This window comes from Lynx canadensis, chromosome B3 (assembly GCF_007474595.2).
Source record: "Lynx canadensis isolate LIC74 chromosome B3, mLynCan4.pri.v2, whole genome shotgun sequence".
NCBI lineage: Eukaryota > Metazoa > Chordata > Mammalia > Carnivora > Felidae > Lynx > Lynx canadensis.
Genome location: NC_044308.2, coordinates 113410079 through 113436981, shown reverse-complemented (window position 1 = coordinate 113436981; position 26903 = coordinate 113410079). Strand labels below are relative to the sequence as shown.

The 26903-nt window shown below is 43.5% G+C and overlaps 2 protein-coding genes and 1 long non-coding RNA gene across 4 annotated transcripts in view; 2 read left to right on the top strand and 1 right to left on the bottom strand.

Annotated features, from left to right (window-relative positions):
- The window catches only part of ARG2 (arginase 2), a 32489-nt gene extending 6735 nt beyond the window's left edge, over window positions 1–25754 (bottom strand). The window contains exons 1-3 of one of the 2 annotated variants that reach the window (XM_030319383.1): window positions 25560–25754; window positions 24597–24669; window positions 845–1022 (exon numbers count right to left, since the gene is read on the bottom strand). In XM_030319383.1, the coding sequence (XP_030175243.1) occupies window positions 845–1022; window positions 24597–24669; window positions 25560–25670 (362 nt within the window). In that variant the 5' untranslated portion in view covers window positions 25671–25754. The remainder of the gene's footprint in view (window positions 1–844; window positions 1023–24596; window positions 24670–25559) is intronic. The other variant, XM_030319381.1, reaches the window with a different exon arrangement.
- Window positions 2476–9510, top strand: LOC115516598. The gene is made up of 2 exons (XR_003969596.1): window positions 2476–2644; window positions 8839–9510. It is a non-coding gene; the product is annotated as an uncharacterized LOC115516598 (long non-coding RNA).
- Window positions 21825–23204, top strand: LOC115516591 (peroxisomal membrane protein PMP34-like). The gene is given in 2 exon segments (XM_032593389.1): window positions 21825–22216; window positions 22219–23204. Coding segments are annotated over 2 exon segments (1008 nt in total). The 5' UTR covers window positions 21825–21921; the 3' UTR covers window positions 22932–23204.
- Window positions 25755–26903: the final 1149 nt, after the last annotated feature.

Here is a 26903-nt window from a genome sequence, read left to right as displayed (position 1 = left end):
AAAGCTAATTGCCTTCAGAATTTGCCCTCTGAATTTGAATCTCACCTCTGCTACTTCCTGGCTCTAGAAGTTGGATAAATTATCTGACCTCTGTCCCTCAGTGTTCCTAACAGATTAGGTAAAACTGTATCTGCTTCATGGCGTTATCATGAAGATTAATCATGAGATCTATATGAAGTGCTCAGTACTCATAGTACTTTAATGCCTTTTTTCTTTCTGCCAAAAACCTTCATTACTTAGCTTAAATAGGACTGCTCTGGCCCAGAAGGATCTCTTCTTTCTCTCAAATTCTGTATAATTCAATATTTTTTTTAATCCCATGTTTATTTTATTTCATCTAGTCTTAATAAATCACAATTCCCACAGTCCCTAGCACTACTTGAGAAGACATCAAGCAGTGCTCAATAAAGTACATGCTGATTCACTAAGAGAAGGATCCTAGAGTCCATACTCTGAAGGTAGAGAACATACTCACATGACAAGTGGAGAACCTGAACATATTTGCAAAACTGCTTAAAACAATTGAGCCTACTAATGTATCCTTCCAATTCTCTCGAATAGCCAAATGAAAGTCATAAGACAGTTCAAGAGAGAAGCATGTTTCTAAAAACTTTGATTGTCTATCTCTGAACTTGTCCTCATACTACACAATGTGTCCTACAATGAAAGCCATAGGTGCCTCCAGCAACTCAGGATCGTAGATCTTAAGACACTATTATGCACGTCATACCTTCAAAATTCTGAAGGGTATTTTACTTTTAAGTGAGGAAGTAGACAAGCTAACTCATTAGACCACAAACACCATACTATCCAGCTCCTCCACCACCCCTGGATCCCAGCTTACCTGTGGTCTCCTCCCACTGTGACACAGCTGTAGCCACCTGACACAGCTCTACTAACCACCTCAGCCAATTCCTGGTTGGCAAGGCCCACTGAGCGAGGATTCACAATCAGGTTGTTGTAGAGATCATCTTTAGGGACTGGAGTAAAACTCAAATCTCCAAAATCTTTCAGGCGGCAGCCTGGGAACAAATTGGGGATGACAAGATTAATTGTATACATTATTCCAACTTTTACTGGCCTGGGCCACAAATAAGAACTTGTGACAAAGTGCACACATCACACTCATTTTGCCACAGTAAAACTCAAAATGTCACATGACTGTGGCAGGACTGTCACATGATTATCTCAGTCCTCCCAGCAATCCTGTGGGGTAGATCCTATTAGGAACACCATTTTGCAGACAAAAAAAGCTGGGTTATGGAAAATGAAGCCCAGAAATGTTCACTGACTTAACCTAACAATCACAAAATTAGTAGCAATTAAACCTCATATCCCAGAGTTATAAAGTGAAAGTAAAATACCAATATGAACCAATAGAATTTAAAGAAAATTAAGTACTATTAATTTAGAGCAAAAATACATACATAGTAATTTTCATATTATAAATGTTTTTTTTTTTTTTAATAAAAGGCCAATCTGAGGACCTAAAGCATCCTAAAAGTAAGAGAAAGGTCTTTGTTACCAAGATCCTAGGCAACGTTTTAATTGCTTGACAAAAATTCTTAAACTCACAACTATCCTATTAGACCACTAAAATCATGCTGTTCTACAGATGAAAAAATGGAAGGTCCCAAAATCACAGAGCTGCTAAGTGGCAGAAGCAGGACCCAAATTCAGGCCACCTACCCCTAAAACATATATTCTTGACTACACGGTTTCCCAAAGAATCCCTTTTGATCCCTTCTCTTTAAGAACTGAGCACCTGGGTGGCTCAGTCGGTTGAGTGTCCGACTTTGACTCAGGTCATGATCTCACAGTTCATGAGGTCAAGCCCCACATCGAGCTCGCTGCTGTCAGCCTGTCAGTGGGGGCCCTGCTTCAGATCCTCTGCTCACCTCTCTCTGTCCCTCCCCTGCTTGCACACTCTCAAAAAACAAACGTTAAAAACACTAGTGAGACCTTTTGTAAAAAATACAGGTTGGTGGAAATGGAGGAGCAGCAAACCTCTCCCAGGTTTACCTACTACAGCATACACCTAGACCAGCTGCTGGACACATCCTCCAAGCAGCTGACTCAGTGACAGCAGTGGAAGCAGCATTTGCTCCCAGTGTGCCTGCAGAGACAACCAGGAGGCACCGCCCACAGACAAGCCAGAGATGGTGAATACACACACCTGCTGGATAGCAACGTCCCACGCAAGATGGTGGGCATCTACAACAGCAAGGCCTTCCCCCAGGTGGATATCAAGCCCAAGACGATCAGCCACCATCTGTGGGAGTTCTCCCCTACCTACAAGCGCATGAACGTGGGGCTGCAGCATCAGGGCCACCCACTCCTCTGGCTTAATCCCCCTCAAGTAGCCTCTTTGACCAATAAAAGCACAGACTTATCTTAAAAATGTTTTGGGGGGGAGAGCACCTGGCTGGCTCAGTCAGAGGGGCATGCCAATCTTGATCTCGGAGTTGTGGGTTTGAGCCCCACGTTGGGTGCAGAGATTAAAAATAAAATCCTTAAAAAAATTTTTTTTTCATTTTGAAATAGTGATATATTCTGACAATATACTATAATGTTTTTGCTCTTAGATTCCACATTTTCCAAAGAATTATGACACCAGTCATTATATGTTAATTTTTACCTTATGGTAAGTACCAGTCTTGCCATGTAACCACTTAATAAACTGGTTGGATGCCATAAAGGCTTAGGACTAAGTAATCCAACTCTATCATGAACAGATCTGAACTATCAGAGAACATAATGTTACCATAGATTGTATTCTTAAGGCCCTGCTTCTCAAACTGGAGACTAGGGAAGGGCGGTGAAGGGGAAATGGTCACAGGATAGTAATTCTGGAAGAGATTTGTGTTTAAGATTTGGATTACACCAGCGCGGACCCATCTTGAATTTAAACTGTACAGTTTTGAGCTTTACTTTTTGAGCCCATTCTCTATTCAAAGCAAACAACTGAGAAAATGTAAAAATTTGAGAACCAACAGCCTGTAACATAAGGCCAACCAGAGGATCACTACTAAAAGGGATATTGGAAGCAAAATAGAAAACTTTATCCTATTTCCAAAATTATGATACACCTACAGCTGCAGAATTCTGTATGTATCTTTTGTTCATTGCTCTTTAATCCTATAAAAACACCCAGAGAAGATCTGGAAAACTTAAAGAGAAAATACTAAAGGCAGAAGAATATGATAAGCCAAAGCCATTGGGATACAAGATAAAAAATATGACCGTATAAAACATCTATAAAAATCTTTTAAAAAGAAAAAGCCGTAAGGGATAAGCACTTTATAAGATCTCAGTATAGGAGCACAGTTTAGATTTAATAGAAGCTTTGACTAACTTTTAAGTCAGTATCAAGTCTTGCTATTGGCAACAGTCTTGGGCTGGACAGATTTTGAATGTCCGTGCCTATACTTGCTATATCCGTGTTTATATCTGCACCCCCTCTGCCACTTCTAGGATTTAAGTTCTTAATAGGTATAAGACATCAGGGCATGTCTGGTGTTTTATAATATTAGGTATACAATTAGAAAAGGTTTACTGTCTAATTAAATAATATTAATATTAACCAACTTTTGAAGACTACTTTAACTCACTATTCACAGGACAAATAAATACATAGGAATCAACCCAGTGGATAAGTGACAACTTGGGGAACATACAAGTCCAGTCATGGAACTTGTAGACTCATAAGTATGACAATACAGAACTCAGCTCATTGTTACTGACTTAGCAGAAAAAAGCTGCAGAAAGCCTATAGAGGAACCTTAAGAGAATTTGGCAGTCTTAAAGAATACTCTCCAAGGAAGACAGACTTAATTTCATAAAAGAATTTTGCTTATTAAGTATGCAACTCCATGATGCGGATCACCAGATTAATTCACAGCCCAGAGAGTGGGTTCTTCTAAGACTATCCAACTCCCATTTGCTCTCCTTCCTTACTCACCAAACAGCCTGCTATGGTTATTCACTTAGTTTCCCTGTTGCCCCCATACCAGCAAGAGGGCCTCCTAACAGTGGATATTGGAGGGACTGTTGCTCATCATAATTTTGATTGGGCATTTTGGTTTATACATCATGGTTAACAGGAGTCTCTGGGTTGGAAAGCCTGATAAACACACATATCTAGATTTCTGTTCCTAACCAATTTGAAAAGATACATGCACTCCTATGTTCACCACAGCATTTTTACAATAGCCAAGACAACCTAAGTGTCCATTCACAGATGAATGGGAAAGATGAGGTGCATATATATACACATACAATGACATGCTAGCCATAAAAAATGAAACCTTGCCCTTTGCAACAACATGGACAGACTTAATGAGCATTATGCTAAATGTCAGAAAGATCATACCATATGACTTCACTTGTATATGAAATCTAAAACACAGAAGCAGACTCAAATAGAGAACAAACTGATAGTTGCCAGAGGGAGGGGGTGGAGGGATGAACAAAGTAGGTGAAGGGAAATAAGGGGTACAAACTTCGTTATAAAATAAGCCATAGAGATTAAAAGTACAGCATAGGGAAAACAGTCAATAATACAATAATGTTTGCTGCCCAGTGGGAACTATGCTTATCACGGATGTACAGTGGATGTACAGAATTGTCAAATCACTATGTTGTGTACCTGAAATTAATATTGTGTGTCACTATACTTCAATAATAAAATTTAAGCAAAATGAACTCTCCTATTCCTGGGTCCACAAAGCTGAGGACCAGACCCCCTGAAGGGATTAATATCCTGAAAGGCCCTGCCTGAGTTGCCTACCCTATAGTACTCCCATTTCTGCTCTTTGTGTTCCAAAAGTGCCAGGCAAGGACTGTTCAGGGAATGAAAGGAAATTCAGCAGGGACTGGGGGGGACAGGGGTCAAGGAACTATTCCCACATCAAGTAAAATTTGTACCAGCACTGTGTTGCTGTTTTCATGGTTTTCTTTCCTTACTGGTAATAGAAAATTTTTACAGAATTTATAAGGGAAGTGTCTAATGGTGAAAGTCCCTACCCCACTTCCCAGGCTTGACTACTCCATCTTTGCTTGACCTTTGTGCATAAGCATAATTCATACTTTTTGTTTTTAAGTAGGCTTCTGCCCAGTGTGGAGCCCAATGTGGGGCTTGAACTCACGACCCTGAGATCAAGACCTGAGCTGAGACGGAGTCAGACGCTCAACTAAGCCACCAATGCACCCCCATACTATTCTTTTAAATAAGGTTGTTGGAGTAGGCTTAACTGCTGTAACTAACCTTCCCCCAAACAATGGCTCAAACACAGTAAATTGGTTTCTTGTTCCTTTAACATCCAGGGTGGATATTGTAGGTCAGCAGGAGGCTTTCCTTCGTGCAGCGATTCAGAGACCAAGCTCCTGGCTTGTGGCTCTGCCATAATTAGGGCTTTGCCATTTGTGTGGCTGAGGTTGGGTCTCCCCAGGATCAAGGCAGCAAGAGAGGAAGAATGCCCTGAGAAGGCAAACGTCTACTTTTAAAGGCCTTGGCCCACAAGTGGTACATCATACCTGCTCACATGGTACTGGTCAGCAAATCAGATCTAACTTCTGTCCAGAAGAGGAGAAAGGATTTTGGTGGACAGCTAGCAATCTCTGTTGCAAGTAGTACCTTTAAATTCTGCTGCCATAACTTTTAAGTGATTAAGAATTCAAGATTCTTGGGGAGCCTCAGTGGCTGTCGGTTGAGCATCCAACTTTGGCTCAGGTCAGGATCTCACAGTTTGTGAGTTCAAGCCCCACATCAGGCTCTATGCTGACCGTGTGGAGCTGGGAGCCTGCTTTGGATTCTGTGTCTCCCTCTCACTCTGCCCCTTCCTGGCTCGTGCTCTTGCTCTCTCAAAAATAAATAAACTTAAAAAAAAAAAAAGAACTCAAAATGCTAAAGCTTATGTGATCCTTACAATTGGCAATCCTAACTATCCTATTTCATTATAGAGCCGAATCAGCAAATGTACTATGCCATCCTGATATAGTCTCTCGGGGCCTTTCTCCTCTAATGCCTGCTATACTGATAGCATTGGAGCAAAGGACTAGTGGAGAAGAATCCAGGATTGGTTTCTAAACAGTGAACAAGATTCTGAAAGAAGAAATGCACAAGCCAGGTTTGAAAACAGTAGAGCAATTTAACAGAAATGAGAAGTTCGCATATTGGAGCAGTAATGCAAAGGAGGCTGAAGAGAACATGAATTGTAACCCAAGGGCCAGCATTTTTGAGGAGTGGGGAGGCTGAAGGGAGGTTAATTTTTTATAAGAACAGGATGGACAGATGAAGCTATTACTTTATCTGAGTGCTATGGCAAATTCTCCCTGTTCAAAAGGCACAAAAGAGTGGTCTCACTAAATTTTAGAGAACTTTAGAGTCCTAGTGAAGAGCAAATAGAATATGGAAAGAGCATCTGCCTGTCATGCTTGAGGCAGCTGTCCCTTTGTCGGACTGTTTGTGCTTCAGGTCAACTCATCTGCAAGTCTTCATCAGATGAGACATCAGGTTTCATTGCTACACTTTCTTCTAAGAAGGCATTGTAGGACAGAATAAACCTAAGACTTCAAAAAAGCTCTCGTGATAAACAGATTTAGAACCAACTTGAAAGGGCTCTCATTTTTCACTTGCAGTGGGGAAGCAAACCTCTGTAGATACTGGCACAGGCTCACTACTTCTCCAGTGCTGATAATAAAAATACACCGAATACTACTCTGATCTTTTAAGCCCAAATGTTACCTTTGGCCTTGATAAACCTCTCTAGGCTCCATCAGAGTGGAACGAGAACACAAGTGCATCAACAGAATGATGTAACCAACTGGTGGGGAAGAAATCAAAACAGCCCTTAGCAGTGTCTGTGGACAGCACTTCTGTCTCAGAGCCCTGGTCACTAAGGAATCCCTGAAGGAAGCCAGTGACAGGAAAGGAGGAAAGGAACAAAATTGTCTCCATACACCACACCATGCTAGATGCACTACAGATAGCTGCTAATCCTCACGTCCTCCTGTTACTGTCATCCACACACTTCAGAGGAAGAAATCCAGCAAAATTAATAGTTCTGTGTAGGACAAGCCTGAATTACCCTTTGCTCAGAGGTTCACAGAAGACAACGTTAGCACGAAGGTAACATTTCAACAGCATGAAGGTTCCCCATTCTGCCACTGCTGACTTTTTTTTTTTTGTTTGTTTATTTTTGAGAGAGACAGAGACGGAATGTGAGTGGGTTGGGGCAGAGGGAGAGAGAGACACAGAATCCGAAGCAGGCTCCAGGCTCTGAGCTGTCAGCACAGAGCCCGACGCAGGGCTTGAACTCACGAGCTGCAAGATCATGACATGAGCTGGAGTCGGATGCTCAACTGACCGAGCCACCCAGGCGCCCCCTGCCACTGCTGACTTCTACTCACAAGGAGCTCTGACCTTCCAAGCTCCCAGCAAGTCAAGAGAAATGGGTTCAAAAGGGGGCTAACACCCGGGAGAGTCTACTGCACCACAGGTAGCCCACTGGCAGAACAACAGAGTTTGAGAAAAGCTAAGGACCTATTACTGTGCCGTTTTTCAAACTGTCCCTGAATAGGATGGCATGTTTATTATGACTTGTCAAGAATAACAAGTCAGTGAAATGTGGAGAAATACAACGACTCAGAGATCTCATTTAATGCTGGGAGGATACCAGTACTGGTGGCTTTAAAGCTATAGACTTAAATATCATACGTGACAGATATAGCCCCACACAAAGGGAAGTCCTGGCATTATGAAGGGATGTAACTGCTGATCCTTAGAACCTTAAAAGGGTACTAGAGAACCAGCTTATTGAAAACAGTTGCAGTGTTGCCTGAAGTCTACATTAGGAAAAGAAGGCCAGTTACTTCAGGCCACTTGACGTAAGAATTTCTGTTACCTCTAAAATGTGATTTGGGTAATAACCTTCGAAGAGACTTATTTAAGGTAAACTCATTTTTTATTTAGTGCCATTTAACTGCCAGAGGTTATACAACCTCCAGAATCATGTGTCCTGGAGGCCTGTAAAAATCTGCTCTTCTTAGACTCAGTATCAAGTTGAGTGCATTAGGGCAAGAAATCCTACCACGCAGAGAACACGTATTTGTTGTAGTTCACATCTTCTGAGTCTGAGGAGGCTGCTTCAGTCAGGGCTCCCAACACCTCCTTCCTCCCCACCCAGTTCTCTGAGGCAGTGAGGAGCACAGCTGACCAAGACCAGGGCAGGGAAAGTGGCATTGGCTTGAGGACAGAAGGTGAGCCAGCCAGGCCAGTCATTTCAGACATGTCCATCTGACATGTACCAGAGTTAACCTCAAGATCAAAAGATACAAACATGGTGTCAATAGATGCCTTTGCATGAATGTGATTCTTGAGTAAAAAAATCTAAATACAGAACTCAAAACTTTAGGGGCACCTGGGTGGCTCAGTTGGTTAAAGGTCCGACTTCAGCTCAGGTCATGATCTCACCATTCATGAGTGCCAGCCCCACGTCGGGCTCTGTGTTGACAGCTCAGAGGCTGGAGCCTGCTTCGGTCTGCTGTGTCTCCCTCTCTTTCTGCCCCTCCCCTGCTCATGCTCGCTCTCTCTCTCTCTCTCTCAAAAATAAACATTAAAAAAAAATTTGAGAGGGGAAGGGAGGGGAAAAAATGTTAAAATTTAGTTCGAGACATGTAACCAAGATGACTTGCAGCACCAGTGTAACTTCCTTGCTAGTTGATGTTCTAGCTATGTCTGTCCTCTCCTAAGGAAAACAGACTATCACTGTCTGAAGATAAGCTTAGTAATGTATGCCCTCTGAACCAAGCTCACATCAGCCCTCTACATGCCTCTAGATCACGGTGAACCAGCTCAGGCCTTCTCAGATGGACCGCTGGCTGACGGCACCCTAACAGCCCAGTTCCAGCACAGGCAGGATCGAGGGAAGAGGAGGGTTCCTCCGGCTTCACAAGACACAGCAGTATAACCATTTTCCCTCATTCAGAACAAGACTGTTGAGCTGATCTGGAAAAGAGATCTGCCATTGTCAACATGCTAACAAATTCAGCCTGCTCCACTGTATAACCTCAGGAAGAGACAGTGACAATCCCTGGGGATAAAATACTGCTCTTCAGAATATGTGATCTTTTTTAGGTTCTTGATATTCTACCTTGTTCCAGAAAGGATTTAAAGGGCAACACATCAGGCTAGTGACTACAGCATTGCCAGTTAACAACGGTTCTGATGTCCAGCTCCCTGCCCCAGACCCTGGGCTGGTTTCCTGGTGAGTGTTCCCAGGGAACCTCAAACCAGACAGACTGCATTCCAGACCACTCTGGGCTGAAAGCATAGCGCACACAAGATGGCCACAGGAAGTCAAGTGCCACAGTAGATGCAAAAGGAAGAATCCTTGCCCTCCAGCCCCTAACTTCCTAAGAGTCAAGATCTGCAACCAAGTTCATTTCCTGAGCTTGTCCTATCTCACGTGCTTTCCAGGAGTATTAAATGAGATAACAAGGAAAAGCCTACACATGCTAAGGATTACGTATTAGTTCAGTTGGGTGAAGCACCTTTGTGGTTTGTCTCCCCACCCTACCCTTTTCCTTGAAACTGATGGTGTAACCTAAGACTTCCCAAAACCTGTTTGTAATAGGACTATGTCATTTTGATAAAATCAGTTTCTGGTGAGAAGTAGCAAACACACATAGGTACACTGATTTCTCATTGAAATGGCTCCTATAGAGTCCGGTTCTCACTCACAGCTTGAATCGTCCACATCTCCTATAAAAGAATATAAAGGCAAAGCCAGTTAATCTTGGAACACCAATTCTCTGAAGCCCTAACCACAATGCCACACACCCTGCTGTGACTCAATTCTTGGGTCACACAGGAAGTAGTTTTCTACTTCTATTTCTATTCAGTAATTCTGGTCTCTTGGCAGGGGGTAGGGAGCCAGGAAGATCTGGTCTGTCTTCTCCCAATCTCAGCATTACTCACATCTATTATATTAATACACCCTCACTACCAAGAGAGTCTGGTCATTAAGAGAGAGGGAGGGGCACGCCTGGGTGTCTCAGTCAGTTGAGCATCTGACTTTGGCTCAGGTCAGTATCTAGTGGTTGGTGGGTTCAAATACCATGTCAGGCTCTGTGCTAACAGCTTGGAGCCTGCTTTGGAATCCGTTTCCCTCTCTCTGCCCCTCCCCCACTCACGCTTGAACACACTCTCACTCTCAAAAATAATCATTAAAAAAATTTTTTTTAACAAAAAAAAATTAATTCAAAGACTAAATTATTTAAACCAACCACAGTAATCCCTTAGGTTCCAGGACTCTGAACTGTGCTATGTTGGATGTTGAAATAAATAATGCAACAGCTCTCTAAAGTAACTAGAGGCCAGCCTGACTTGAAGAAGCAGTCACCATCAGCGACTCAGGTCCTGATGAAGAAACATAGGTTTCGAAGAGGGGACAACAACTGGCTGTTATCACCTACTTTTACATTTATCTTAAATAAATTCATCAACTAGTAGCCTAATACCTTGTAAGAGTTAAACAATTTGATATATGCCAGTTACTCTGAGTCATACATTCTCAAAAATCAGGAGATCAGCTGGCTTCTGAGGAGCCAATCATTTTTTTTTTTTTTTTTAGGAGCCAATCATTTTGAGAGAAAGGAAACAGTGATCTGGGAAAATCCCATGGGGCATGATTTGAATGAAGTTACAGGAGAAGGCCAGGATGCTTGTCCCGTCTTCCTTCAGCACAGGCGGACTATGTGCTTCCTGTGTGCCAGGCTCTCTAGTAAGTCCTGGGGATGTGGAGATGAGGTATGGCCACAGATTTCAACGAGCTCCCAGCCTGGTGAGAGGACAGTCCAGTGCTTACTGCTATGAGGCAGCCGGGCACAGTGTGTGAAGGGAACAGAGGAAAGTGCCGACTCAGACCCAGGCAGAGCCAGAAGGACTTATCAGGGGCAATAGCTGAATCTTGAAGGTATTAGCCAGGAATAAAAGGGGAAGGGGAAAAGGCTTACCAAGCAGAAGAGTCATATAATACCTTCAGCCCTAGAGAACAATTCACAATTCCCCTGAGCCCAGGGTTCCTGGGAGGATTGTGGAAGGAAAAGGCAGGAGGAGGCAGAAGAGGGGGCAGGGCCCAGAACCCAAGCAGTAGGGTCAGGAAGTGAGAAATCAAAATCTACACTGCAGATCCAGTGTACTGAGGGCCTGAGGGAAATGGACTGGCCTGGAGAAGAGCAGCTCCACAAGGGGACTGTAAAGATAAAGCAGTAGATTCCAGCAATACTTAGAGGGGGTGTGGAAATAAAGGGCCTGCCCTGCAGCTTTCTGGCTCTACTTCTAAAGATGAGGAAGACACAGGGGAAGGGAGTGGAGATGATGAGGTCAGTTCTGGATAGATGGCCTTGAGATGTTAGAGACTATCCTGTTGAAAACACACGGAAACAAGTACAAGGATCAGTTCTACACAATGTTCAATGATGAATAACATCACTTCTGATGGAAGTATATATACTGCCACCAACTTTGCAGAACTGCCAGGGGGAAAAAAAAAAGCCTGAATCTGACCAAGGATCTAGATCCAATTATCAGTTTACAGGAAACACAAAAGAACACATCACAGGACACCACAGGGATGTAATCTGCAAAATTCAAACAGAGATTATTACACAGACAAATGACCTAGTTTCCTCCACAAATACACCACAAGGAAGAAGAAGAAAAAAAAAAAAAGATCCCAAGTCAAACAAACTGTAAATAAACATCGCAAAAAACTTAAGTCTGTCAAACAATGTTGACATTAACTGGTTTAAGGGCAGAGACAAAGGAAAAATAGACTTAATTTTCCCTGTTTATAAGGGGAAGACTCCTGGCTCCCTTTTGTTTCAGAATTTCCTTCTCTGTCCTTTTCAAATGCATGTAAATGTTTATAACATTAAATAAGCCTCTTGTCAGTCTCCTACCCCAGGAATGTTTCCCTCAACGACTGGAAATTCAGAGGCTCACTTCTGTGGGCATAGGGGGTGGGCAGCCTGCCCCAATTTGCTAAAATACCTCCTGCCTTAGGATATGAGAAGTTTGTTTTCCTCTGGTGGTTGTTCAAATTTCTATGATAAAGTTAGGATGAGCTCTGACAAATGTTACTGTCAAATCCTCTAACCAGAGGACTAGTTATTATTTATCTTGAAAACATGTAATGGGCTGCACCCGGGAGATTTCTTTATCTTTGCAATCTCTTAGCAGATTTCCTGATTGAATGCTTATTCAATAACTGCTTTCTCTACTACCTTTATGGAAAGGTTCTCTTGGTTGGGAGGAGATTTTTTATTATTATTATTATTATTATTATTATTATTATCATTATTATATTTATCCAACACTGGGCATTTGATATTCTTTTAGGTATGATAATAGTATTATGGTTAAATTTTAAAGAATTCTTATATTTTGAAGATATTTGCAGATAAAACAACAGGGTGTCTGTGATTTGCTGTGAAAGGCATGGAGTAGGGTTATTGCCATGTATTGATGATTGATGCTTGGGCAACAGACACGACAAATGCACTATGTCACTGTATCTACTTTTGTTATGTTTGTACACTTCCATAATAAGAAAGTTAAAAAGAATATACACATGGAAGCCAGCTGGGATACAGGTTTGGAGCTGAGAACAGAAACAAGTGTTGGAAATAAAGCTTTGGAGGCATCAGCATACAGGTGACAGAAAAGCCATGGGAATGGACAAACTGCCAATTGAGACAACATTAAACCAAGAGGATCAAGGGCAGAGAACCCATGAGGAACACCAGCATGTAAAGGGTGGGTAGCAGAAGATCTAGCAAAGCAACCAGAGAGCTAAAACCAGAAGAGAATGGTGTCTGTTTCAATAAAGGTGTGGCAGACAGTGTCGAATAAGGTGAATGTTGCAGTGTCTACTGTGTTAGGAAGCAGGAGGTCTGAGACCTCGGCAAAACCAGTTTCTTTGCAATGATGGCTCAAGACGTCAGATTATAGCAAATTGCAGTGTGAAAGGGCAGCAGAGAAGCCAGGATGGTGGCTCAGAAGAGAAACAACTGGACAACAGCTGGAAGGCTACATAAAGACCAAGGAGGATGGCAGGACGGTAAGATTTGCAGAACAAAGGGAGGGAAGGGATAATTGTTAGAACAAGAACACTCAAAGGTCAGGAGAGATGGGATCTAGAACCTAGGGAAGTGGTATGACTGTTAACTTGTCCAAGATCTGTCCTTCACTTCTTCTGCAGAGACAGAACTTCAGTTGGGAGCGTGACCTCTTAGAATGGAGACTAAACTCGACATCTTCCCTTGTTCCTTGGTGTGGCCATGTGGCCCTTTGGGTCCAAAACGATAAGCAGAAACATCCTGCAACTTCTTGGGAACTTCCCTTAAGGGAAAGCACAGAGTTCTCCCTTTGCCCACTTCTGTCCATTCTTGCGCCCTGCTGCCAGAAACGAGGCCACACCATCTGGGACCACTAGACAGAGGCCTTGCTGGTAACACAGCAAGGTAAGAATCTAGGTCTGAACTTACAGAGCGGCCAAACCAGCTCTGGACTTCTCTCCAGATTCTGTTTACTGGAGAGTGAAACTATTTTTCTTAAGCCATTGTTATTTTGTGCTCTTTTCACACGCTTCTCCCTAATACTGTTAGGACTGGATCCCTCATCCTCTGAGAGTGGGTCGATACAACTAATTGGGGGATGACAGGGAGAAGAACTGTAAAGGAGTCCATGCCTTAGTTGGAAAGACAGAGCCATGAGGATTATGGGTAAAGACTTGAAGTATCTGTCATGGGAAATGAGAAAGGGAATACACTAGGAACACACAGGACTTTAAGAAATAGGAGACCACCCACTTATGATGGTGCCATGGAGTTTCTTTGGCTGCCGCAAGAGCTGAGAAGGCAGCTGACTGCACCAATCCAGCCATCAGGTCATATACAGCAAGAAATGAGATTCTCAACTACTTCTGCTGACTGTAGGGCCTTGGGAAAGTTTCTCGAAGTCTTCAGGACATACTTTACTTTTTTTGTTTGTTCATTCTCAGCTTTTATTTATAGAGCAAAACAGTGTGCTAAGAAGCCAAAAAAACTCAAGCACGTGGCATTTTTATGTCTTAAGAGAAGCTACAACCTTGTTCTTAAAAAATAAGTTAGAATAGAATATGAATTAAGGTTTCCTTTAAATTGTGGTAAAATACACATAAAAATATCCATTTTGGGGGGTGGCTCCATCAGGTTAGGCGTCTGACTCTTGGTTTTGGCTCAGGTCATCATCTCACAGTTCGTGGGTTTGAGCTGCATCAGGCTTTGTGCTGACAATGTGGAGCTTGCTTGGAATTCTCTCTCTCCCTCTCTCTTTGCCCCCCCCCCACTCTCTCTGTCTCTCTCTCTCAAAATAAATAAAAACTTTAAAAATCTATTTAAAAAATAACCATAAATTTTTTTTTTAATGTTTTATTTATTTTTGAGAGAGAGACAGAGACAGAGTGCAAGCCAGGTAGGGGCAGAGAGGGAGACACAGAATCTGAAGCAGGCTCCAGGCTCCGAGCTGTCAGCACAGAGCCCGATGCGGGACTCAAACCCCCAAACCACGAGATCTGACCTGAGCCAAAGTCAGACGCTTAACTGACTGAGCCACCCAGGTGCCCCTAAAAATAACCATTAAAAAAATTTTTTTTTAATGCTCACTTATTTTTGAGAGAGACAGACAGAACTCAAGCAGGGGAGGGGCAGAAAGAGGAGACACAGAATATGAAACAGGCTCCAGGCTCTGAGCTGTCAGCACAGAGCCTGACACAGGGCTCAAACTCACAAACCATGAGATCATGACCTGAAGTCAGACACTTAACCAACTAAGCCACGCAGGCGCCCCTAAAAACCATTTTTAAGTGGTATTAAGTACATTCATATTTTTATATAACCGTTTTAACTACCATCCACCTCTAGGATTCTTTTCATTTTGCAAAACTGAAATTCTGTACCCATTAAACAATATTTCTTCATTCTCCCTTCCCCCAGTCGCTGGCAACCACCATTCTGTTTTCTGTCTCTATGAATTTGATTTCTCTAGGTACCTCATAAGTGGAATCATACACCATTTGTCTTTTTGTGACTTCTTTCACTTAGCATAATGTTCTCAAGTTTCACCCATGTTACAACATATGTCAGAATTTCCTTCCTTTTTTAAGGCTAATATTCCATTGTATGAATACCTTTTTGTTATTGTGTATAATGCTATGAACATGGGTCTATAAATAGCTCTTAAAGACCTTGCTTTCAATTCTTTGGGGTATATGCCTGAAGTGAAATTGCTGGGTCACATGTTAACTTTATTTTTAATTTTCCAAGGAACCACTATATTGTATTTGACAGCAGCTAAGTTATTTTACATTCCCACCAACAGTGCACAAGGGTTTCTAATATCTCCACATTCTCACCAATGCTTGTTAGTTTCTGGGTTTTTTGATGCTGGCCATTCTAACAGGTATCATTTGTTCTTAACAAATTAAGAATGACACTATAGCAAGAGCGTAGCACAATGTCTAGAACATGACAAATGGATCAAACAACTTTGAAATAAAACGTGTAAGTTAAATTCTTTGCTGCCTTTATAAGACTGGTTATACGGATATTTGCCAAATCCCAATGTCTTTAAGAGATTTGCCTTTATTCATGTACACCAGTGATATATGCTCTTGCCACAGCATATTGCTAAGCAAACTACTAATTACAGAACAGCTTCATCACCCTCCAGAAAGAAACCAGTGCCCACTGCCAGCCACTCCCCATTGCCTTCTCCCCACTAGTCCCTGAACTAGTCTACTTTCTGTCTCTATGGATTTGCCTATTCTGGACAATTCATATAAATGGAATCATGCAATGTGGCCTTTGTGCCTGCTTTCTTTTACTTAGTATAATGCTTTCAACATTTACCCATACTGTAGCATGAATTAGCAATTCATTCGTTTTTATGGTTCAATAATACTCCATTGTATGGATATAGATTTCTTAAAACAATGCAGATCAGGGGCGCCTGGATGGCTCAGTCCGTTGAGCGTCCGACTTCGGCTCAGGTAATGATCTCACGGTTCGTGAGTTCGAGCCCCACGTCAGGCTCTGTGCTGACAGCTCGGAGCCTGGAGCCTGTTTCAGATTCTGTGTCTCCCTCTTTCTCTGACCCTCCCCCATTCATGCTCTGTCTCTCTCTGTCTCAAAAATAAATAAACGTTAAAAAATAAAATAAAATAAAAAACAATGCAGATCTACCATAAAAATCCATATTTCTGGCTTTTCTTGAAAAATTGGAGAGAAGCATAGAAAGCCCTCCCCCCCTTCCCATGCAGCAATCACTGGCTAGAGCTCCGTAGTGGCTTTTGTTCCCTGAACATTCCAGACACCTTTCTGTCTCTGAGTCTTACTGTTTCATCTGCCTAAAATGCTTCCAGATATGCACCTCGTTCCTTTCTTCACCTGCCAAAGGTCTGCTCACATGACTCCCTCTGAGTGAGGCCTCTCCATCTACATATGCAATGTTTACTTAGTATTCCCCACTCCTTGCTTCATTTATTCCACAGTACCCATTACCATCTGACATACTGTAGATTTTACTTATGTCTGTTTCCAACCACTCTTCATTAGAATGAGCTCTAAGATAACAAGGATTTGTTCTGTTCACTATTATATTCCCAGTATCTAAGCCTTAGCAGTACTCAAATTTTTTGAATACAAAAGTTAGTGAATGAACTTGTTAGTTTGTAGGGACTAAAAGCTGTTTTTTTTTTTTTTTTTTTTAATGTTTACTTATTTTTGAGACAGAGGGCAACGTAGCACGAGTGGGGGGAGGGGCAGAGAGAGAGGGAGACACAGAATCTGAAACCCGCTGCAGGCTCTGAGCTGTCAGCACAGAGCCCAATGCAGGCCTCGAACCCATGAACCTTGAGATCATGACCTGAGCCGAAGTCGGACACTTAACCGACTAAGCCACCCAGGCGCCCCTAAAAGCTGTTCTTGAGAAATAAACCTGAGAGGTGCCTGGCTGGCTCATTCAGCTAAGCATCCAACTTTGGCTCAGGTCATGATCTCACAGTTTGTGGGTTTGAGCCCCACAGAGCTGCATCAGGCTTTCCACTGTCAGCAGAAGCCTGCTTCAGATCATCTGTCTCCCTCACTCTCTGCCCCTCCCCCACTCAAACGTGCTCTCTCTCAAAAATAAACATTTAAAAAATTAAAAAAAAAAAATTTTTTTTAACGTTTATTTATTTTTGAGACAGAGAGAGACAGAGCATGAACGGGGGAGGGGCAGAGAGAGAGGGAGACAGAATCGGAAGCAGGCTCCAGGCTCTGAGCCATCAGCCCAGAGCCAGACGCGGGGCTCGAACTCACGGACCGCGAGATTGTGACCCAGGCTGAAGTCGGACGCTTAACCAACTGAGCCACCCAGGAGCCCCTAAAAAAATTTTTTTTTAAAGAAACCTGAAAGTGATGTTTGAAAAGCTTTGATGCATACTCTATATTACTCACATTTTAAGTTCGAGTTTTAGCAAATGTGTACAATCTTGTAACCCTCTTTAGATATATACTTAAGATCTAGAATATTAAAAATGATTTTTAGGGGTGCCTGGGTGGCTCAGTCGGTTAAGCGTCCGACTTCAGCTCAGGTCATGATCTCACGGTTTGTGAGTTCAAGTCCTGCGTTGGGCTCTGTGTTGACAGCTCAGAGCCTGGAGCCTGCTTCGGATTCTGTGTCTCCCTCTCCCTCGCCTCATCCCTCCCACCCCCTACTTGTGCTCTCTCTCTCTCTCAAAAAAAAATAAATAAAATGTAAAAAATAAATTGTTTAAAAATAATTTTTAAGTCACAGTAACACATTACTACAGTCAGGCATGCCTGGAACTTGAAAATATCTTTAAAACTTGAGGCTCTTTTCCCAAGTCACATTAAGGAACATGATGGTTCAGAAATCAAAGCACCAAGAGAACAGGGAGTTGCTAAAATCCAAAAAGATGAAGATACAGCCCTAAATTAACTTACGGCCAAAGAAACTGTAACCTAATGAGTTATATTAACTTACAAGAAGACTGTGTCAAGTACTAGGGGAAAAGCAACCAAAAGAACAAGAATTTATCATCAAGGGCCTAGAAAGAGGGAGGATTTTGAATATTGCAGTCCACGTGGCAATTTTTTCCTCACTGGAATATGTAAACTAGGTATCAATCAGGATCTCTAAGCTGCAAGCAACAGAAACCTATTCTGGCTAATTACAGCAGAAAAGCAATTTATTCAATTTGGGCAACTCCCAGAGTCTTTAAGAGGGCCAATATCTGCTTTAAAGGCCATATTACCAGGAATAAAGCCTCCAAAAGTCATACTGCTGGATGGTCCAGGAAAGAGCCTATTGCTACAGTCACCTCCACTACTGGGAAGACGAACCGCATGCAGCTGGCATGGCTGACCCCACCAAGACTGGACAGAAGCCACTGCTAGCATTGCTACCACCCCTGCCCATCACAAAATTAACTCTTTGCTGCCCTTTCTTCTTGAATCTCAAGTCAAAGTTTAAGATGGGTGCTTCTGTTGGTGGAGCCTAGGTCAAGTGCCCACAACTCTAGCTACAATGAAAATAAGGCAGAATGTGGGTGGAGAGAAGGCTGAGGTAGATCAGGGTCAAATTATGCAGAAGCTGTCCTTTTGGTTGACACGTGGAACACATAGCACTAGGGGCTGAAGCACAGATACCAAAATGTAAAACTATTAAATGAGAGTGTATTAGAAAACTGTATCTAGTACAAGCCTGAGATTTCACCGTTTATTATAGGGCCAGGCTACATTTTAAACATATGAGGATTTAAGTCCAATTTAAAGAAAAACACCAAAATGAAAAATATGGCAAATTAGCAAAGATAGTATATGAATGACAAGACTGAGAAGCATGGATGCATGTAAAACTAAGCCAAGGAGAAACAGTCTTAGCTCACTCTGGTGGCAGCAAAGAATGTGAACCAAGGAAGGCAAGAATGGGACAAAAGATATCATTGGAAAGTTATAGTCAGGTGTCAGGAGGACACAAGTACAGCAGTACCATTATGCTGAAGGACTTTAATCATTTAGGAGGAAAAAAAACCAAACAAGACTTTGTGATCAACATGTAAGGTACAAAACGGAAGAAGCAAAAGATTGTGATGGTCTTAGAGTTGGACTTGAGTAAACTGGATAACGAGTGATAGCGTGAAACAGACAGTGGAAAGACAGCAGGAGAAGTGGATTTGAGGGAGAAGGTAATGAATTTTGTTTTAAACAAGTTGAGTTTGAGACACCTGTGAGAGGGCAGGGGAGGCTTAGAACAAAATTGGAGGAACACTGGAGTCAATATTTGAGGGTTGGGAAGGAGGGGAGGATCCCACAGAGGAGTCCAGGAGTCAATGGAGAGAAGAGACTCAAAAGGGAATAGTGTCTGCTAACAGAGTATTTCCAGAATACAGTGGTCAGTTGTACAATAGAGAGGTCCAGCAAAATAAAGGCTGACAAATCCGTGGGCTTGCTCAAGGTAGTTTCAGTGGAACAGCAGGGTGGAAGCCAGGCTCAAGTAGCAGTATTATACAACTAGACCCATGAATGCTGATTTTCTCTACCAACCACTGAAAGCAAATACACACCCCTGAACTCACACACCAATCTGTACCAAATGAACAGCTCTCATACTTCAGATCTTCACGTGAAGCAGCTACCTCAGGCCCTCTCTCGTTCTTCCTGAAGCAGACCAGATTCTTGGGTCTCAACCAAAGAGATTTCTGTTCTATCTGATAGAGCACCAAATGGAACAGGAAGAACAAAGGTCTCTAGCCTAGTTGAGGGTAATCAGAGTAGCTCCCACATGGCTTCCTGAATAAACTCCGGGACTCTTGGCTTGGTCACAGTGGCAGTTAATTTAGATGGTTGTTTCAGTGGCTGGAACCTCCTTTCAGTACCACAGCTGAGTCAAATTACCTAATTACAATGATAAAGGCCGAAAACTGTTCATCTCAGTTTACAGCTATCTTCCCCCCCACAGAACACTCCTTTAACCTCTGAAGAAAGAAGGGGCAAATTACCATGGCTGTCAGAGCTAACCAGAATCAGGAGCAGAGGTACCGCATCTGAGCCTTGCCAGAGCAATTGCCTCTTCATCTCTCTCCTTATATACTAAAATAAGTGGTTACCTGACAGAGGAACCATTATTGGTGTCCTTACCAAATCCAGGAAAAGGGAAAACCAAAAGCAGACACTAAGTCATATACATTCATTTAAGAAAACAGGAAGTTTGACCAATGCTATGACAACACCAGCAGCCTGTGACAGCAGACTTGAAAGCAAGGAACAAAGGGATTTGTGAACGTTAGCTTTCCATGAGTCTTCTGTCCCCTCAAATTTGACCCATGCTGCTTCTTCGAAAGTACTACTTTAGGGGCGCCTGGGTGGCGCAGTCGGTTAAGCGTCCGACTTCAGCCAGGTCACGATCTCGCGGTCCGGGAGTTCGAGCCCCGCGTCAGGCTCTGGGCTCATGGCTCAGAGCCTGGAGCCTGTTTCCGATTCTGTGTCTCCCTCTCTCTCTGCCCCTCCCCCGTTCATGCTCTGTCTCTCTCTGTCCGAAAAATAAATAAACGTTGAAAAAAAAATTTAAAAAAATAAAATAAAAAAAAAAAAGAAAGTACTACTTTAGTATTGTTTCACAATATAGCTGGAAACTTCTCATGGTACCCTTCTCCAACATATTTTTGGAGATTAGCCAAAACCACATGCTGGAAATCTGCTGAGTGCCACAATCATATTAATATGCAATGAGAGTCTATTTTGGGCTGTTGTTGATACTGGCCTTCCAGTCTGCTACAGGGTAAGGATATAAATTGTAAAACTGAAAATATCTGAAAAAATTAAAGGGAAGACCAAATAAACCGAAGCTTCACCATCACTGTAGGTTGAGCGTTTACAGAGGAGTTATTTGAGGGAGTAGTATTTGAGGGAGAATGGCCTTTCCCAGGTTGGAGTGGGAAAATTCCATGAGCTAGGACAGGAAAGGTCTACAAAGCATGAGTAAGGGAAGTTGCTATAAATGTGCCCTTCCCCCTTCAATCAGCAGCCTCAGCTGAATATTATAAATGTGTCCCGTGTCAGAGGCTGAAATGGATTCATCAGTCTCTTAAGGTAGAAATGAGCACTGAGCAGGCAATTCGAGCAAGGCCAGGCCCAGTTCATCAGATGGGCTGCAGAGGTTTATCCAGTATTAAAAACGAGCGATCACCAGAAATTGTTGTCTTCAGTGTAAAACGATGCCTTTAAAAAGGGTTTTGGGGCACCTGGGTAGCTCAGTCATTTGAGCGTCTGACTCTTGATTTCGGCTCAGGTCACAATCCCAGGGTCCTGGGATAGAGCCACAAACACATCAGGCTCTGTGCTAACAGCGTGGAGCCTGCTTGGCATTCTCTCACTCTCCCTCTCTCTGTCCCTCTCCCACTCACTCTCTCTCTCTCAAAATAAATAAACTTAAAAAGGGATTTAAAGGGACAGTATCCTCATTTATAAACAGGAATAGAAACTTCTTCCCTTTATGACATTAAAACTAAATCTCAATTTATCTTTAATCTTCAGTGATGAACCTGGAGAGTTATTAAAATGATCAAGAAAGAGGGGCACCTGAGTGGCTCAGTTGGTTGAGCATCTGACTCTTGGTTTCAGCTCAGGTCACGATCTCACGATCTCAGGTCATGAGTTCAAGCCCCATGTCAGGTCTGTGCTGACAGAATGGAGTCTGCTTGGGATTCTCCCTCCCTCCCTCCCTCTCTCTCTCTCTCTCTCTGCCCCTTCCTGGAGGGCACGCATATATGCTCACTAGCGCTCTCATTCTCTCAAAATAAACTTTTTTAAAAAATGATTAAGAAAGAGACCCTATTGGCTTTCCTCTCTCGGCTAGCTGCGGCGCCTGAGGGAGAAGTGTTGCTAGGTGTGCGGGGAGCCGCAGCAATGGCCTCAGTGCTGTCCTACGAAAGCCTTGTCCACGCTGTGGCCGGAGCCGTGGGAAGTGTGACAGCAATGACAGTATTCTTTCCCTTGGATACAGCTCGACTTCGACTTCAAGTTGATGAGAAAAGAAAGTCCAAAACTACACACATGGTGCTCCTGGAGATCATTAAGGAAGAAGGCCTCCTGGCACCATATCGAGGGTGGTTATCTCCAGTCTGTGCTGCTCCAATTTTGTCTATTTCTACACTTTTAATAGTCTCAAAGCAGTCTGGGTCAAAGGTCAACGTTCTACTACTGGAAAAGATTTAGTAGTTGGATTTGTTGCAGGTGTGGTGAATGTGTTGCTAACAACTCCACTCTGGGTGGTAAACACCAGACTGAAGCTGCAAGGGGCAAAATTTAGGAATGAAGACATTGTACCAACCAACTACAAAGGTATTATTGACGCTTTTCACCAGATCATTCGAGACGAAGGAATCTTGGCTTTATGGAATGGCACATTTCCTTCCTTGCTGTTGGTCTTCAATCCTGCCATCCAGTTCATGTTCTATGAAGGTTTAAAACGGCAACTTCTAAAGAAACGAATGAAGCTTTCTTCTTTGGATGTGTTCATCATTGGTGCAATATCCAAAGCGATTGCTACCACAGTCACTTATCCCATGCAGACAGTACAGTCAATTCTGAGGTTTGGACGCCACAGACTAAACCCAGAAAACAGAACATTGGGAAGTCTTCGGAATGTTCTCTATCTTCTTCACCAACGAGTAAAGCGGTTTGGAATAATGGGACTCTACAAAGGCCTTGAAGCCAAACTGCTGCAGACAGTCCTCACCGCTGCTCTCATGTTCCTTGTTTATGAGAAACTGACGGCCGCTACCTTCACAGTTATGGGGCTGAAGAACGTACGCAAGCGCTGAGACACCTCGCCCCGCAGAGTGCAGAAGGCTACTCAAGATGCGGGCTTCCCTCCGTGCGAAGGGAAGTGATTCTCTTTTTACTCTTGGCTGCCTGCTCCATGAACTTTACTCTCATAGGCTGGAAAAGCATCTAAGGGTAAACATGGAATAGAGCCAGCTGGACCTGTCGACCACTTCATTTTTATGATGGTTGGCTGAATTTTGTTGGGGAGGTTGGTCTGATGGTCATATGAAAAGAAAACATTATTGAAAACGTAAAAATGAAAGATTGTGGGTGTTTGTTGTTTTTCTTAAGGGGAATGGACTGTTGCTCTCGTGTGTTATCTTTTCCAGTTAAAATCTTTCTTAAATTTACCAGCTGTTCTTTTTCCCTGAACCCCCAGGTTCTAGGAATGTATTTAATACCATGTAATTCTCCTCTTAGGCTTTTGTATGTCTTAATCTTGGTATTTTCCTCACTAAACATACTATGATTGTGCCAAAAAAAAAAAAAAAAGAAAGAGACCCTATTGAAGAAGAAACTTTAATTATTTAACAGAGGAGAGTTTTGAGTATTCAACCAAAGACACCATATCTAGACGTAGCCAGAGGTATATGAAGTACACCTCAACTCAAGGTGATTTTGGTGACTTCATTATTCCTCTGTTTTAGGAGATGATCCACCCTAATGAACTCAATGATCAGCAGAGGAGATTTCAAAGCAAGAGTAGGGAAAGGAGTTGTAGTTCACTTAGATTCCACATGATTATCTTCAGGACCTACAGCTCCCTGTTGCCATGCATTTTGCATTTACAGCTTCAGAAAAGATCTGTGAATGGTCCTAATGTGAATGGAGGAAATGACCTTAAAAAGCAGCTAGAAACGTTCAGGTAAAATAAAAGGAAGAACGTTCCTCCCATTCAAGTTGGAATTTGGTGCCTTCTTACCAAAAGAAGTGTTCTCTATTACTATATAAATAGCATTTATCTGTGGGTCAGCTTCAATAAGTTTAGAGTACTATCCTAATCACGCAACTGTACTGCGGATTACCTGGGCACTTGTGAAAATGCACATGTCTGGGTCCCACCACAGAGCCAATAAACCAGACTATTCCATGGAGGAGCCTAGGACCCTGTATTTTTAACAAGTAACCCAATCTCTGTTTCTCTCTCGCTCAAAAATAAAAACAAACAAACAAAGAAAACAAGTAACCCAAGTGATTTTCATAATCAGGGAGAAGTTTGAGAAATACTGATCTAAGGCTCTGCTTACAGTAATATAGGGCTATTCATCCTGGGGAGGAAACAAATGACATGGAGAGAGGAAACTGGCTAGACTGATGAATCAGAAGCGCCTCATGACAGAGTTAAGAGAACTAGAATTTGAGGGGGGAAAGCTGAGCGGTTAAAGCTGGAGCGAGCATTCTTAGCACTGCTTGGTAGCCACTAAGCTTGCTCCAGGTCCTGCGTCACTCCACCTCCTTGCTTTCCACACACAGTTACTCTCTTTATTGCAACAAGACTGCCTGAAGACTCCCGGATAGATCTTGAACTGCAGATGGAATCCAAGGGAGGATGAGAGATGCTTCCCCAGTACACAGCGGATACTCGGCAGTCCCTGGATAGAAGAGGAGACTGAACTGGTCCGTTACCGGCCATCACAGACATCTCAAATCCAGCTACTTACCTAAACTGGAGAGTCTTTTCATCAAGCCAGCTTCTCGGATGGCAGCAGGACCACGTTCCACTCCTTTTCTTTTCTGTCACACAAATTGCACATTTAGATCTGAGGTCAGAGGATTGGAAATAATACCACTTTATTTCACAAAAATACAGAAATTTGCTAATTCTATACTTAGTTCCCAACAGATCCCTCTGAAAACCTGTGACAGCATTAGCCCTTCATTTTATTTTCACCTGAGGACTGCTCATTTCAAACACTTGCAGGGAAAGAGGGGAAAACAACGATTACTGGAATCCCATCAACCTTCCAAGCCCCAGGCTGTGGGAAGAACAAGCAGAGGCCAAGACAGGGGAAGGGGCTGAGCCAGGTCAGGATCCGGCGGCCGGGGGGGTGTGTGAGTGTGGCTGGCAAAGGCCTGAGCCCGGACTTCTACAGCGGTGAGCTCTCCACGACCGCAGGTTTCCTTCATTGATCAAAACAGCCCCTCCCGGCCTCCCGCCGCTAGAGCCGGCAGCGCCAATTTCCCCGCCAGTGAACGCTTTCTGAGAATAGACCCTGAAGCCTTAAATCCTCGGTCGCTCTCTTCAACCTCTTCTCCCTCGATTTTCCACCGGGTATTCTGGCCGGTTTCTCCCCCTCCAGCCCCTCCATGAAATCCTGTCCCTCCTCCCCTCCCCTCCAACACCCCAAGCGGGTCCCACCACTTTCTCGCTCCTCCAGGGGAGGCCGCAGAAACCCGCCAGCCCGCGGCCCCCGCCCGCAGCGCAAACAGGATGCCCTCCATCTCCTTCCTCCCTCCCCATCTTCTACCAGGGAAAACCCCACGTGCTCTCCCGGTGCCCAATAGCGGGAACCCACCACCTCGTGCCCCTCCGTCTCTCCCCATCTTCTCCTCGCCTCCCCGTCCCTCACCCCACCCCCGCTTTCTCCAGGTTCTGCCCCACGGTGCCAGGTCCCGGTTCTCACCTGTCCCTGTGAGAACGGGGCTCCGATCACAGCCACCGAGTGAACCGACTTCTTCAGGACGGAATGCACTCGCGTCCGGAGGAGACGCGAGAGGCTGCTTCTCAGGGACATGACCGGCAGCGCGGGACACAGATGACCTAGAAGCTACTTCGTGCGGCTAGCCGTCTTAAGTGAGCGCAGCCGCCAGGCGCCGGGCTTACCTACCCGGGCGCCAGTTGCACCGCCCCGCCCCGTGACGTTACCACCGCCCGGCCACGCCCCCACGTCCCCTACCAGCCCCCCTCACACCTTCCCACAGACCCCGCCCACTGTTCCTCAGGGCCTAGACACGCCTTTGATGACGTCATCCAGCCCTGGCTGGGACTCTCCCTCCAGGGACGAGCCCCTACAGCTGACGCCATGAGGCTTGTGTCGGTGTCTGGCCAATAAGAGCGCGGTCACGGGCAGGTGTGTTCCTTGGCGGGAAGCGGCCAGCACCCTCGAAGTTAGCGAACTTGCTAAACACAGGAACCAATTCGAAAGCTCGCAGATCGGGACTCTCTTCACACAAATGCGTGCCGCGCAGATGCCAACTCTAGGGAAGGGCTGCCTGGTCTGGGTCTGGCTGGGCTGGTCTGACCCCACTTGAGTGCTCTGCCAAAACGAAGCTACCATCCATCTCCTCTGTTCCATCTCAACTCTGGGTCCAAAAAACAAACTTACCCATCTTTGGGCGTTGAAGGTTAGGAAATCAAATATAGACTAGAGCTCTCTGGGTCAGGCATGTTAATAAAAATTCACTCTCCTAGGTATTTTGGATGGGGAGGTTAGGATTATACAAAATAATTACGTTCCAGGTGTTTTCAATTCTTTACCTGAATAACGGGAGCACTGGTTATTAAACACCAAACAATATATCTAGATTATTTCTAAATTTGGGGGAGGTTAAAGAGCTGAAAGTAACTACTCAGAGTTTTAATAATATTTTAATAATAACCAACTAAAGTTCCAAGAACATTTGGCCTACTAACAGTTCCATAAATAAGGGACTATTTTAAAGACGAGAATACAACATCAGATCACTTTCCCAAAGTCACATAGCTAGTTAAGTGCCAGAGCTGTGTGACTCCAGATTCTAAGTTCTTAACCGTGGCATTAGGGCTTGCCAAAATTTGCACGTTAGTCCCACCAAAATACATTTTTACACAAACAACAAAATTATCTCACCTGGTATCAACTTACATGCTGCTTTCCAAAATATTTAAGAAGTCTCCATGGCAACATCATAACTCCAAGGAGCTTTAGTGTTATAAGGCAGTTTATTTTTAGAAGATACATTTTATACCTGTCTCCCCCTGCTGGTTT